Source organism: Micromys minutus (assembly GCF_963924665.1).
Source record: "Micromys minutus genome assembly, chromosome: 19".
Taxonomy (NCBI): domain Eukaryota; kingdom Metazoa; phylum Chordata; class Mammalia; order Rodentia; family Muridae; genus Micromys; species Micromys minutus.
The window spans coordinates 30,659,526-30,674,551 of record NC_137954.1 but is presented as its reverse complement, the minus strand read 5'-3'; the positions used below and the strand labels follow the sequence as shown (position 1 = coordinate 30,674,551).

The following is a 15,026-nucleotide window of genomic DNA, read 5'->3' as shown; positions in this document are numbered from 1 at the left end:
GATTCTCTAGTTGATTGGTTTTCTAGAAGGAGTGGAATGTTTAATTAACCCGACTTCCATCAGCAAGCTGCAATAATGAGCTTGCTTCCACCACGAATCACCATTTACTGTTACATACACCTTATTAAATTTGGAATTGTTACTCATTTACAAATTTCTGGGAAAGTGATTTTTAGAAAATATAAAAAAATGCTTAGAAAATATTTTATAAGCAAACTCAGTTTTCTTTTCTGAGAGCTCTCTCTCTCTCTCTCTCTCTCTCTCTCTCTCTCTCTCTCTCTCTCTCTCTCTCTCTCTCTCTCTCCCTGTGTGTGTGTGTGTGTGTGTGTGAGTGTGCAAGTGTGCGTGCATGCACCAGTTAGTGGTCCATCACAATGGTTTACTGGCTTTCTGTGTTACTTCTCCTCAAAGAGATGAAATGTCCTCCTTGAATTGGTTTTCTTTCTTCTTTCTATTTGGGTTCAATAAGGCATAATGCTAAGCACATTGGAATTCCTTCTTTAAAGTGTTACTCTCTTACTTTATTTTATAAATGCACCCCTTTAAAAAAATCTAGACATCCAAAAGGGAACAATTTTCACAGCTTGCTCATTTGTCTAGAAGCTGATGATGATCTGACATCCTCAGAATGGCTCACATTGAAATGTTTCATAGTTCTGGTCTTTATACTTTCTTACTGCAGTTAAACATGCCTGGAATAGACTGCTTCTCTAAACCAGGCCACTTAAGAGTGTAATCAATGGATTCAGCATTTGGACTCGCTTCTCTTACTGAATGAATGTATTGATTTCAATGTGACATTTTCTAGGTCATATAAGCCTACTTAAAAAAATGAATGGTTAAACATGTTTTATATAATTTCTTCTTCTTGAGCTCAATTGCCTTCTCAAGTTATAATGCACATCCACTCAAGTTCAATAAAAATATATCATATTTGGTTCTGAGAAATCCACAGCCGACCAAGTATTACAGGACATAAAAGGACTATTAGGTACAGCTTTGTCAGACCTGCCTTTTGTCATAGTAATTTTTTAAATTATGAGACATTAGAATAATCTACAAATCAGTACAGAAGTTCGAGGAAAGTATAAGAAGGCATTTTCATTGTAAAATTCTAAGCTGATGGAGTCTGGGTGAAATTGACACTGTCTTAGGGAGGTATGGCTCTGGCAGGCCTAGCCTTCTCCACCATCTCCTCTGCCTTTCTGAAAGCTGTTTTCATTTCTAAAGCTAGACTCCAAGGTCTACTCAGTTATTTGGCTACTTTATCGTCCTGAGGCTGACTACCAAGGTCCAGCTATCAAAGTATTGCAGTGCAGTAATCTAAAGTCCATTTTGGCTCTTTCAGTTAATTCCCATTTAAAATATACCACTGGATACCACTGCATGACAGACCTTTCTAGCACAGATCTCCCCTTTGTCTCTTCTTCAAAATTACACCTGCAAGGACATTTGGTGCTGTTTATTTTGCTTGACTCAGAAAGTAGCCACCTTAACTTTTCTTCCCTGCATAATAAAGGATCTCTCTGTGAAAACAGGTGCTTGGGTGTGGTTTGTGTTTAAGCAGAGATCCCAAAGGGAATTCCAGCTATAAGCTGTCTCCTTCAGGAGGGCTATTTGGAAGCTACTTCTGACATCTGGTCTTGTTCGAAATCCCTAGATCTATTAGTTAAGAAGAGGCCATGAACCAGGGACTGTAATATTGCACTAGAAAGCTTTTTACATAAATGTGGGCATTAATTAATTATATTTGTCAAAGCTTTCAAAATCCATCTAGTAAGTGAAATCCATATAATAAATTTCCCATCTCATCTCACTGAACAGGAAGGAAAGAAATAAGTTGTAGTATATTTCTCCTGTGTAACTTAGGAAGGACTGAGAGGACCGCTGTAGTTTATTTCTGAATTGATGATGGAACAAGATTTTAAAGTCTAAACCATCAAGGGTTCTTCTTAATGGAGAGAATTGCTGGTTAAATTGCTGACAAGGAATTGCACTTAAAGATTCAGAATCCAGTGAATGTAAACACTAGGGATAAACATGCCTGCTTGCATCCATCAAAGGCAGTGAACCCCCAGGAAGGTGAGCAATTATTTATGAAATTACATTTTCTTCAGTGATTTCGAATTGCAATTCCAGGAAAAACAGCATAAGGAAAACAGACAATGTCACCATCCCAATTAACCAAGGAGCCACGTGAATTTTCAAAATTAAGGAATTTGCGTTATTCTTTGATTAACCTTATCATCCTGAAAAAGAAAGGTTTTTAATTTTAAAATAAGACTGATGAAATAGACCAGCATATGTTTAACATACTATATTGTTTGCTTTCAGATTTTAAAATGAGTAGATGAACTCACAATCTAAAGACAAAGACAGTGGCTTTGGGAGCATTGCTTAAGGGTCTGTTGGACTTCTGTTCGCCAGAGTCAATTTTGGAATCATTTGTTGTGAGACTGTCATGGCCTTTAACTGTGTTGTTGCTGCTTACAAGTGTATGACATATGTAGCGTGTGTATGTGTGTGTGTGTGTGTGTGTGTGTGTGTGTGTGCATGTGTACTTGCAAAGGACAGAGGAAGACATTGGATATCTCACCTCTGTCACTCAATGTTTTATTCCCCTAAGACAGAGACTCTTCACTCCAATGGGAGGTAGGCTGATAAACAGCATGCCCCAAGGATCCTTTCTCTGATGCTCAAAGCATTCACTTTAAAGTGCCTCATCCCAGTCTTAAACATGGGATCTGAATACAGGTTGCCATCCTTCTGTCCCAAGCTCTGGTAGCTGCTGAGCACTTCCCTAGCCACAGCTAAGGTTTTGTATCAGTGTATTTGTTTCCCTTGACATAGTCATAAGCTATTAAGCTAGTGTACACTGGTAGCCATGCTATGGGCAGTCAAGCACAAGAAATGCTAGATTTCTGACGTCCACACATTTTGTGACAGGTCACTACTGAAAACATGACACGTCTCTGTTTAATTCGTGAGGTAGTCTGTGAGGACATTTCTCTTAAGATGTATTCATTTTTATTTTGAGGGTGAGTGTTTTGTATGAAAGTATATGTATGTCTGGTGCTCCTGGAATCCAGGGGAAGGCATCAGATCTCCTGCAATTAGAAGTAAAAATAGTTGTAATATAAATTCTGGAAGCTGAACTTGGCTACTCTTTTCTGTAAGAGAAACAAGTGTAATTGGCCTATCTATCCAGCTTCTGTGAGCGATTTTCTTGGTAGCTAATTGATTCAGAAGGGAACTGTTCATTATGGCAGGCATGCCCCCCATAGGGATGCCTTAGGAGGTAGTCCTGAGATGCATAAGAGTCAATGCTGGTGAAACAAGTAGGCCTTTCTTTAGGTTTCTGCCTTCAGTTCCTGCCTTGACATCCTTCAGTGCTGGACTGTGACCAGAAGTCTAAGCCAAATGGATCCTTCCCCTCCCTAAGTTACCTTTTGTCAGTAAGATTTAGCACAGCAACAAAAACTAAAGTAGAAAATGTGTCTCTTTTGGGCTATTAAAAGTAATATTTAAAAGCACAATTTCTATTTTACATTTCTTTCTTTAACCGATTAAAACCAAAATTGTAATTTCTTAGACTAAGTGCTTTAAAATTGCAGCCTCGAAACCCAAGCACTATTGCTGATGCCCAGAAGTACTTACTGGCAGGAACGAGATAGAGATGCCTCTTTGGGGGCTTTGCCAAAGTCATACAGATACAGCTGAGCATGCTTGCAGCTAGCCATCATACTAAACAAAGGGACCTCAATGAAGGTGCTAAAGAAATGACTGAAGGAGCTAAAAAGGGTTGCAACCGTATGGGATGAACAACATTATCAACCAACCAAACCCTCCACAACTCCCATGGAATAAAACACGAACCATTTAGCACACATGGAGAGACTCATGGCTCTAGATGTATATGTATCAGAAGATAGCAGTGTCTGGCATCAATGTGAGAAGAGCCCTTTGGTCCAATGAAGGTACATTTTCCCAATATAGGGGAATGCCAAGGCACTGAGGTAGAGAGGGTGATTGAGAGAGGGAGCACCTTTGTGAAGACAAGTGGAGGGGAAGGAGGGATGGGAGAGGAGGGGAAAGGGATAACATATGAAATGTAAATATAGAGAGTATCTAATAAAAAATAAAGTAAAAAAAAGGAATAAAACAAATGAGTAAAGGAGAAAGGAAAGAAGATAGCAATCTTAATTTATCCCAAAAATAGAAGCTAATCCTGGAATATTATTTAAGAAAAACTTATACTTAAGTCATGAATTTTTCACTACTTTGTGTCTCATGGTATCAACAGATGCTTACAAACCCTATCAGGCTTGGGTAAAGGAGAGAAGTCACTGAAGGTAATGTGGAAGAGCACTAATGATATTTTTTTCTTGATCACCAAGTAATATTTTTTCTAGTTTCCTCTAAAGTAAAAAAAATTAAATTTGAATTATTTATTTCTTCTCTTCATTTTACTTCTCTCCCATTTATATAGAAGGAAAATTGTCAGGGACAATGAAACTCAGAGTGTGACTTTCTGAAGGGTTGAAACACAGTGACAGATTATGGAAAGGAACCTAGCACTTGGCTCTCAAAGACTGCAAAGGACTCTGGGTCAGTCTTCCATGCACAGACTTTGCTTTGGAAGTATTCTCAGTCCTTTCAAAATCAGACAGTGGTATCTTTGAGACATAGCACATAGAATGATATTAACAAATTTTTTTTCTCCTTAAATAACTTCATTAGTTAATTGTCTTTTTTACACAGGTTTTCTAGATAATTGGCCCAGCTCCCAGCCAGAGGTGTTAAGTGTGCTCTAAGGAGTCTGATAGGTAGGGAGAATACCCGATAGTTCTACCAATCTCCTGTGAAACTCTTAGTAGTCTCACAGAACTGAGTATTTTATATGTAAATCATTTTTTTTATTTTCCTGTTTTATTACAAAACCATTACTGGATATGGATCTACCTTTTGGTGTGAACTAACCCCATCTTCTGTGTTGTAGACACAGCAACATTTGAGGATCAACCAGCAACTTTACATTGTCAAATATCCCCGCAGGCAAAAACTGTCTAAATTCTGAACTACTGCTCTAATAGAATATTCCTAAGAATTGTGTGTGTGTGTGTGTGTGTGTGTGTGTGTGTGTGTGTGAGCGATTTGAGATGTTGAGGTTACATACAGACATAGTTGTGGTTTTGTGTATCTAAGATGAATTATAGAATTCCCCTGATTCTTAAATTCAATTCTTGAAATAATTTAAAAACAATTAAATGCATGCATGTAAGTATAAATGTAAAGCAACCATGTCAGAAGCATTAAAAACTTATGCTTTTAAGTTATGACATAAAAGAATGGGGACAGGAATCATTTATTAATTAATGCATTTATAAATCTTTCCATGACAAGTGAATGAAAGTAAGGTAAGTCACTTATACCTACTAGTGGCTATGGATTATTTGTGGATAACATGTCATCTTCAGCATCAAAAGAGTTGGGGACCTCTTGTCTTCATCTGGTAGAACCATATAAAGAGATAACAATTGCATGGTGGGCTCATTTGACATATGTTGATTAAATCAGTTGAGGTGCCTAACACATTTTAAGTCAAACAGACAAAGCAAAAACTGGTGTGACTGAGTAATCCAGGTAGGAAGAAAATTGATCTGGATCTGCATGAGACTTTTTGTAGAGTTGTGGTGTCAGCCATGTAGGGTCATGAATGGGCTGGGCACCCAGAGACTGAAATTTCATGGTCTTTAAAACTCACTGTGGTAACAGTTTTTACACACTACTGATTTCATATACAGTACACAGCCATGGATCCCAGAAGAGTGTCCTAAACATAAGTCATTGTGAAGGAGCTTAAAGATTTCTTTCGGTGTGTGTGTGTGTGTGTGTGTGTGTGTGTGTGTGTGTGTGTGTGTGTGTGTGTTTCTGTCTGTCTGTCTGTGTATCTGCCTGCAGGCTTTAAAGTAAGCAAGGAAAAATGATCAGGGTGAGTTAAGATTTAACGTAGATCAGCCTGATATTGATAATGTGCTGGGTCAGCATTTCTAGAGTTAGTCCCATATCATGGTGCTGTGTGCTGTGAAGGTAGTGGTGGAGGTAGTGTATGTGTGTATGTGTGTGTGTGTGTGTGTGTGTGTGTGAGAGAGAGAGAGAGAGAGAGAGAGAGAGAGAGAGAGAGAGAGAGAGAGATAGCACTCGCATGCGTGTGTCTGTGTGATATGTAGTATGGTAGTTTGTTGAAGTAATTATTAAAAAATAGAAATTGGTTTATGTCTTTGCTGGCCCTGAGGTCTCACTCCTCAGGTCCAGTTTAGTTCTGAGCCCCAGGTACCTCTGGAGCCTGGTCTGAGCCACCAATACGGCCCAACTCGTCTCTGCAACTCCCTTCCCTGGGCGATTTTCTACCGCCTGTTCTCTGCCTCTGTCTTGGGGTATTTCTGTATCCCCAAATCCCACACAAACACAACTCTACAGCCTGATAGCTTTTCATACAGGTTTATATATTCAATTCCTAATCCACAAATCCTCTACACAACAAGAGTGCATCAAATAGAGAAAGATACAAACTATGAGATATTAGACCTGTAAATCCTTAATGTTCATAGCTTTTGAACACCAATAAATCCCACTTGGGTCCAGCTGGTCCTTGGGAAGCTCCATGTTGCCATGAACTCTAACCTCTGTCTTCTGATCTCCTCCAACCTCTCAGCCCTCTCTACTTCCCTTGCCCTACCCAACTAGCCAGCCCTTCTTGGGGAAGTGGAATTAACATTAAAATACAAACAACTTCAGAACAATGTATAGTAGTTGTCATGGTGGTGATGGTATGTTTGTATATGTACTGCATATTTGCCCATATGTGTACAGATGCCAAAGGCCCTAGAAAAGGAATTAGAGGCAGATGTGATCCACACAATATGCAGGTATTCTTAGCTGCTGAGCTATCTCTCCAGACCCTGCCATGGTGTGTAGTAGAGAACTTGTAAATCTATTCTAGTTGACAGTGAGGTGGAAGCCTGTGATAATATGAAATGTGTAGAGAGAACTATCCCCAACAACACAAGAAATATATTAACATTAACATATAACTTTCAATGCAGGGAAAGCAATCCAAAACTCTGCCCAGTTTGCTGTCCTTGCCACAAGAGTCCCTGACACAGTAAGTTGTCACAATTTAACTCTAAAGTGTGAAGTTCAAACATTGAATAGTTCCCGGTGTGAATTATAGATTCCTCCAAATCAGATCTTTTGCTATGGCATTCCCCATTAATCTTTTTGTGGCCATTGTAAGAATTTCAATTTTAGCCCTAACATATTCCCACCTTTGGGAGGATAGGATGTGCTAGAACTGGGCAGGCTGCCATTCTTCATCTTTGTACCTAGTCCCACTCAGAGCACACTATTTTTTTTTAGCACACCAAAAACTTAAAAAAATATATATCTTTTCAGTTTCACATTGGAATCAAAAGTACTAAGAAGCAAGACCCCTGAGCTTTGCATGTGAATAAGGGGCATTGCTTTGGTTTTGAGATCTGAACCAGACCTGGTTGCCCAACTTACTCTCTGCTGGCTCTTTGGACCTTCGGCCGCTGGATGACTTCCGCAGGAGGCTCCGTCCTGACGTAAAGAGGCTGGTGAGCTCCTCCAAAGGACTGGTGGGTGTCCTGGACCTGGATCCACTCTGTGCACTGCTGTAGGTGTTGACCGCAGCGTTGACCATCTTGGCCCCATCTTGTGACACGGGTCTGGGGGTCGAGTGAGGCACTGAGGGAGAACTCCTTGAGAGGCTGCTAGAATGTACAGCATCATAAGGGGGAGGCCTCTTGAGGCTCAGGGGCGTCAGGGACCTCCCCATGCTGACAGGGGATGGGGAGGTGGAATGACTTTTTGGATAGCCATGGGGTGATTGGGTTCTGTACAAGGTGGATGGAGGTGGAGGGGACGAAGAGAGAATAGACGCTCCAGGAGCAGGACCCAAGGCTCCTGTCTGGTCTTTAGCATGGCTGGAGCTGTGGGATGGCAGTGAGGATGGGCATGCTCCAGGTGGCTGTTTCATGTAAGATACATTTTCTAACACAGGAAGCTTTGTGACCTCTAGAGGGGTTAGCGGAGACTCATCAGAATTGGGAGAGCAGTGTACTGGGGCCGGTGGGAACACCAGCAGGGGTGGTCTGTGAGAAAGCAAGTTGGGGAAGGGCGGGGGAATGTCACAAAGCAGACCCTTAGGAGTACATGGTCCTGAAGACTTGACGAAGTCCAGGTCAGGCACCGTGGGAGTAGCACACTGCGAAGAACAACTGTGATGATCAAAGTCACATTTGGAATCATGGCCCAGGTCGTCGAAAATGGGATATTTCATCTCCTCATACACAGCCTCGCTCTGGTCATCATCTTCCTTCCTGAAGTCTCGGAGAATGTTCCCCACCATCTCGATGTACACAGGCTCCTCTTCTTCCGGGTCTGCCGCGGGGCTGCAGACCTGGGACAGCGATGAATCTCGCGGGAGCGAGGTCCTCCTTGGCACATGCTTTTTGATGTAGGTTTCATCGAAAGACGTGCTGAGTTGAGTGTTAGGGTTCCGTTTCGGTTTTGGAGGGGGGATTTTCTTTGAATATTCGTCACTGTGGGGTCTTGGCTTGGCGGACACTGCAAGGAAAGACAAAAGGTATTGGGGAGTAAAACAGATGATGTAAGTGGAAAGCGCTCAAATTTAACCCGTGCTTGGGGTTTCTATAATTTTTGATGTAAGGAGTAGTCAGCCTCATTCTAGTTCGTCTTTGATTAAAACTTAAACACACAGTTAAACAGAAAATCTTGAGCTTAGAATCTTATTCAATCTCTATCCCAGACTAATTATATCTATCTATCTAACACTGATAAGAACATTGATTCGGGACTGATTGGTTCCCTGCCATGGGATTACAAATGGAAAACTCATAGGTTAAGCTTCTTGGATAATAACACATGAAATTCTAATCAGAAGTTTTAAGTGAGACAGAATTGGTGTAGGGCAGGCAAGGGTATGATGATCGTTCACAGAAGTGGCCACCAAAAATAACAGAAATTTCAATATTCTACTGGTGTGACTGTGATACATCTTGCATTTCATTTAGGATTAAAAAAAAAAAGTCTTATACTGCTGGATTTCAACTCTGTGCTGATACAAATAAATAACTCCTTTAAAGATGTATCCAAGACTTCAAGAGAAAATGTTATGAGAATCTATGAGTCTGACAAGTTAATCTCTAGAACTCCTACTACAGTTTAGGGTTTAATAACTGCATGAAATGGAAAATCTGAGACAGATGTATGCAGCAATGAACCGCCTCCCTCTAGGATGGAAATCTTGTCCTTGCTCCAAAACCATTGACAGAAACCAAACTTCTGATGTCTTTCTCTAAGGTGCATTCCAGTGGAAAATGTATACAATTAAAGTCTCATTTCTTATGTATATTTTTGGGACCTTGTTATTATTACGTTATTGTGTAGACCAATATTTACAATGATTATCCCTTAATACAATGTGGCAGACCTAGTGGCTTAAGTAGATAGCAGCACATAAGGTAAACTTGATATCAGAGTTTATAAATACCAAACCTGGGGACATTAACTAGACTACTCTGTGACTTGTAGACTAAGACAGATGTTAAGCCACAAGGGGGTGACCCCATAAAAAGAGAAGCAGTCTCAACTAGCCTGAACCCTTGGGGTCACTCAGACACTGAGTCACCAACCAGGCTGCATATAGGAGCTGGTCTGAGAATCTGGACACATATTCAGCAGAGGACTACCTGGTCTGGTCTCAATGGAAGAAGAGGTGCCTAACCCTAGAGAGACTTGAGGCCCCAAAGATTAGGGAGGCCTGGGGTGGCGCTGGAGAGTAGAAACATTCTCTTGGAGACAGTGGGGAGTAAGATGGGATGAAGAGCCATGTTTGAGAGAGGGCCAGGGTGGGTATAATAACTGGACTGAATAACACTAAAAGTGATAAATCTTTTAAAAATCTAGAATGTGATAAAAAAAGAAAAAATACTAATTTTTCCTAGTTATGTGACCAATCTGTGCATTCACAGTGTTGTTAACAAAAAGAAAAAAATAAAGAAAACAAAAACAAAAACAAAACAACAACAAACAATAAAAAAACAAACAACCTAATATTCAATTGACTGTGCATTTCATTTGCCTGGGTGATTCACAATTTCAAATATTCCCTTCCACTTGCCGATAATGATGACTATCCTTAGTAAAATCAAACAGCTCTTTGAACATTTTAAAGAATGCATCTGAACTTTTTCTTTAAACCTTAGCACCAAAACCTAGCTGTCATTTCCCCAGGGACTGGCCTGGTGGACCTCTTTTGTCCCCAATGTAAAAAGTCTACAGACATAATGAAGTAGAAACTGGCTAGTCAATTCTTCTTCAGAAGGAACCAGAGAAAGCATCGACATTTCCTTTCATCACCCAACATGGGATGAATTTTATTGTGTTAAAAAAAAATAAATCATATTATTCCCATATACACACACTTTCTCACACAAACACACATTCACAGACGCTCACATATAAACAAACACACATTTACACACGCTCACATATAAACACACATACATCCATACACTCACACACACAGACACAAACACACACACACACACACACACAGACACACACATACACACACACTCACACAAAAATCCAAATTGGAATAAAGTAAAACTATCCATGAACAAGGCAGACTTAGTTCTAGAAGATTTTTGAGAAAATGAAAACTTCACTAAAAGAATACTCTACCCAGTATGTTCCTTAAAGTTTATTTCCTGTTACCTTCGACCACAGGGCATCACTTAAACTAATGATTCTCAGAATATATTTCATTTTGGTTTTTTGGATTCTAAAAGAAGTCTCTGTGAACAAAGAATCCTATGAGCAAGTGGTTAAGCTGAGCTTAGAATTGGGAGGATACTGAGATGGATAATGTCCTAAACTGAGAATAATAATAATCAGCAGAAGGTTTTCAGTATTCTCTCTTAAATCTGTGCAGAAAATGGGAAATTCAGGCTTCATACATTTTCCAATGTAGCAATGTGGACAGAGAATCCTGAAGGCAACACTGCGCTTTCCCATACAGGGCAAAAAAAAACCTTTGGAAAAGAGATTGGGGGAGTTATTCTCTGTTTCCCTCAAATTGTAACCAAATGCAAATAGGAAGAAGGATGAGCTAAAGACCTCTAAGTTCATGAAATGAATGAAGAAATTTCCTGTATCAGAAGAAAATATACTGTAATTAATTAAGCTAGAACAATCACTGTTAAGAAATATGGACACGCCTTTTAAAGCATGGAGGCAATTTAAGTTTGAATCACGTGTAGATACTCTGCACAAGGAAAACAAAATATACTACAAGAGTCTTCTGGTGACAGTGGGATGATCAAAACTGGCAATTGCCATTGAACTGGAGTCCTCTAGCACACATGAAAAGCCATGCGCAAGACCTCAGCCAATATCAACTCTCCAGGCGTTGGCCTGGAGAAACAGCTGGAGTAGGCATGTAAGCTTAGCAGGAGTCTCCAGAGTCAGGCGCCTTGTGGTAATTGGAAGAGTCCCTCCTCTTCTCCTTCCCTGTTATATCAGAACACAGAGGAAAAGCATCCATCCACAAGACAAGAAGAAACCCCTCAACAGAAGCTATTCACATAGTGCCATGATACAGGGCTTCTAATGTCAAGAACTATGGAAAAAGGAATTTCTGTAATTTCACTCATGCTCCTATTTTGTTATGTCACCCTAAGGTAGCTAAGACAAAAATGCATTTATTGACCACTATGTAAATCTGTAAGTACCACTTGTAGCTGAATAATGAGGGAGTGCGTATTTGAATTCCATCCTTTGGTATTAGGATAGTGTGAATACGTCTATTATTTTAAGATTTAATACAGTTCATTTCTGGACAGACTTTAAATTCTTTTTGTCCCTTGGTTTACAACATCTCACCTTCTTCAGGAGAGCATGTTTTTGTTGCACATGGCACTATTCAGGGCAAATATCCACCTGCAGTTTTCCACTGCCAGGAGGATAATAGTGATGGTTCCTTGTGATATGACCCTCAGCCTCTAATTTATGCCCATACATAGACTGCCCACCTCTGACCCACTTTCCAGATGTTTGCTGCTTATAGTTGATGCTTGTTTAACACATGTAGTGCCTGTGCTTCCTCAGCTCCCTACACGATGAAGTTGTTAGCCTTTCCAGGGACAACCCTCATGTATCAGGAAGCAAACTTCTTCCGTGGCCCCTTTCCTGATTCCTGAAGACTGACTAACTCCAGCAGATACATGCAATTCAGAGAATTCTTTCCCTGCTTCTCCTAAGTAACATTGTATACAAATATTCAATTGGGAGAATAAGAGTTTTTTAGAGAATAAATTATTACATAACTTACAAATAATTAAATCCATTCCCTCTAAATTGAAGGGAGGTAATTCCTCCGCTGCATCTTTATCCCATAAACCCCTGAATTCTCATAATTTATTTGGAAAGTATGATCAGAGGCTTACTTATAACCTAAGGTTCTAATTTTTCTCTTCATTTGTCTGTGTATCATTGGGTAGACCAATGATGCTGAGTTTCAACTGGTATATTTTTAAAGTTTGTTTATCTATGAAACAGTCTGAAATTCTAGGTAACATCCCATAATTTATTCTACTTTAATCTCTTTCTGGTAATAAAATAGTATAAAAATAATTCTTAATGATATTTTTCTTAAAACCCTTAAAATAGTCTTGAACCACACATATAGATGTAGAATTGTTACTAAAGTTTCTCTCTCTCTCTCTCTCTCTCTCTCTCTCTCTCTCTCTCTCTCTCTCTCTCTCTTTCTCTCTCTCTCTCTCTCTCTCACACACACACAGACACACACGCACACACACACACAGAGAGAGAGAGAGAGAGAGAGAGAGAGAGAGAGAGAGAGAGAGAGAGAGAGAGAGAGAGAATAAGAACTGTACTGCATTTTCATCATTTAGCTGAATTTAACCATAAGAAAGGGGTGATTTTATCACTTCTAAATGAATTTTAACTTGTTTCTAATAAGCCCAAAGATAGAAGCAATATACCCTGTTCAGCTTCAGAACACAAATCTTAAAGCTTAAAATAGTATAATTACAGTCTCACTGAATGAGCAGAAAGTGACATTTTGAAATGAAATACCTGAGCACAAAGGTTATGCATGGCTTTCAGTCATGCCTAGATGCTCCGTCTTTCACAGTTAATTTTGGAAATTCACCATGTCGCTTGTCAACTTATCCTTCAGAAACACGTTTTTGTGTTTTTTAAAAGGACTAATATTTAAAATACGCTTTAGTATGTGTCAGTCTGCAGAGCTGGTGAGATTAAAAAGTAGCACAACATGGGTCAGCATTTCTCTCCATTGGAACACCCTGTGGCCATAGAATTCCAGAGTTTGAAGGACAATCATAGATTTTCAGCCCAGACATTCATTCACTTAAACTCCTCTCCTCTCCCTCCCTCCCTCCCCCCCTTTGTGTGTGTGTGTGTGTGTGTGTGTGTGTGTGTGTGTGTGTGTGTGTGTGAATTGTGTGTGGGTGTACTAATAGATTTTTAATTCGTTCTTAGACAATCTCACATGTCTATATAATTGTCTCCATTCTTACCCAACTCTTTCACACACTCTTATCTTCCATGCCTAATCACCTCTTCCGGATTAATCTCTCATGTTTGCATCTGTTTATTTTGTTTTGTGACTCAATGAGTCCATGCAGAGTCCTTTGTGTGGCCAGGGGCTAGAGATACCAGTTAGAGCTTGGCAATGTGCACACAACTGAAGGCAATGTTTCCCCATTCCCCAGAATCTATCAGTGACTACTAATTCAAGAGTAGGACCCCCTGGAACCCTCCTCATTCTAAGACTGGTTGTCAGCAGAGTCAATCTTCTGTGAATCCAGTGTAGTTAACTATATATGTCTGATAAGAAAACATGAATTGCATATTACCTATGTCTTTAGAGTAGAATATCTCAAGTATAATTTACTATTTTATACATTTTAAGGCAAGAAAAGCCATGCAGGAAAGCTATATAATTCATTGATAGCTATGGTGTACTATAATATATTGTTTAAATGGTACTCATCCATATGATAAGCAGAATCACAGGGCTTTATGTCTTGCTGTAGAGATTTACTTACACAATAATTTAACCTGGGAAATAATGTCCACACTGTGTGACTCTGGCACAGGTTGATACTGAAGGTGAGAGACACATTTCCCACTTTCAAGGAGAATGGTGCTCACAATAACTCTCTTCACAACTCACAATTCAACAGCTTTGAGAGATATTTTTATTTTTACAGTCACAAGCTCCAAAATACTATCAACAATATTTAAGGGATGTGTGTTAAGGGATGGAAGTTTCGATGTCTTTGGCCTACTTATATGAGGGAAAATGAAGCATGGTAAAGGGACAGAGCAGACCAAGTTTGAAGTTGCAGGACCCATGTTACAGTTCTACACAATATGTCAAAACAAGCAGAGAACTCAAATTATCATTGGAGTGGATAAAAATAAACCAAGACTGCCTACTGGTTTAGCAAAGCATTCTGACTTTTAGAGACTTCCAGCCCAGTGATTCCTGAGAGGCCTGTCCTTTTCTGAAGGGAAACTGAGGAGGAATAGGTCTCAGGAAGAGGGAAAGTAGAGAGAGGATCTGGAAAGAGAGAAGGGATGGGGAACTGTGGTGAGAATGTAATAAATGGGAGATGAATAAAATAAAAAATAAATAAGAAATTTAAAAAGAATCTTGCTAATTCATATTCTCCTTTCTCATACATATCTCAAAATATGTGTGTACATAATTTTGCCAAAAATTGTTTTTCTTTGCCTAACTCCTTAATCTACTTGTAGGAAAATAGACTTAAGGTTTATAACTTCCATTTAAAGTGTGAGTTCGTTTCATATGACAAGAGTCAAGGTTGTATTTTGAAATCATAATTCTCACAGTTTGTGGTGAG

The 15,026-nt window shown here is 39.5% G+C and overlaps 1 protein-coding gene across 2 annotated transcripts in view; it reads right to left on the bottom strand.

Annotated features, from left to right (window-relative positions):
* Positions 1-15,026, bottom strand: part of NYAP2 (neuronal tyrosine-phosphorylated phosphoinositide-3-kinase adaptor 2) — a gene marked incomplete at both ends in the record, with an annotated part of 237,240 nt that overhangs the window by 81,003 nt on the left and 141,211 nt on the right. For both annotated transcript variants that reach the window (XM_080932764.1, XM_080932765.1), the window contains one exon: positions 7,567-8,652. In XM_080932764.1, coding sequence (XP_080788890.1) covers positions 7,567-8,652 — 1,086 coding nt within the window. The remainder of the gene's footprint in view (positions 1-7,566; positions 8,653-15,026) is intronic.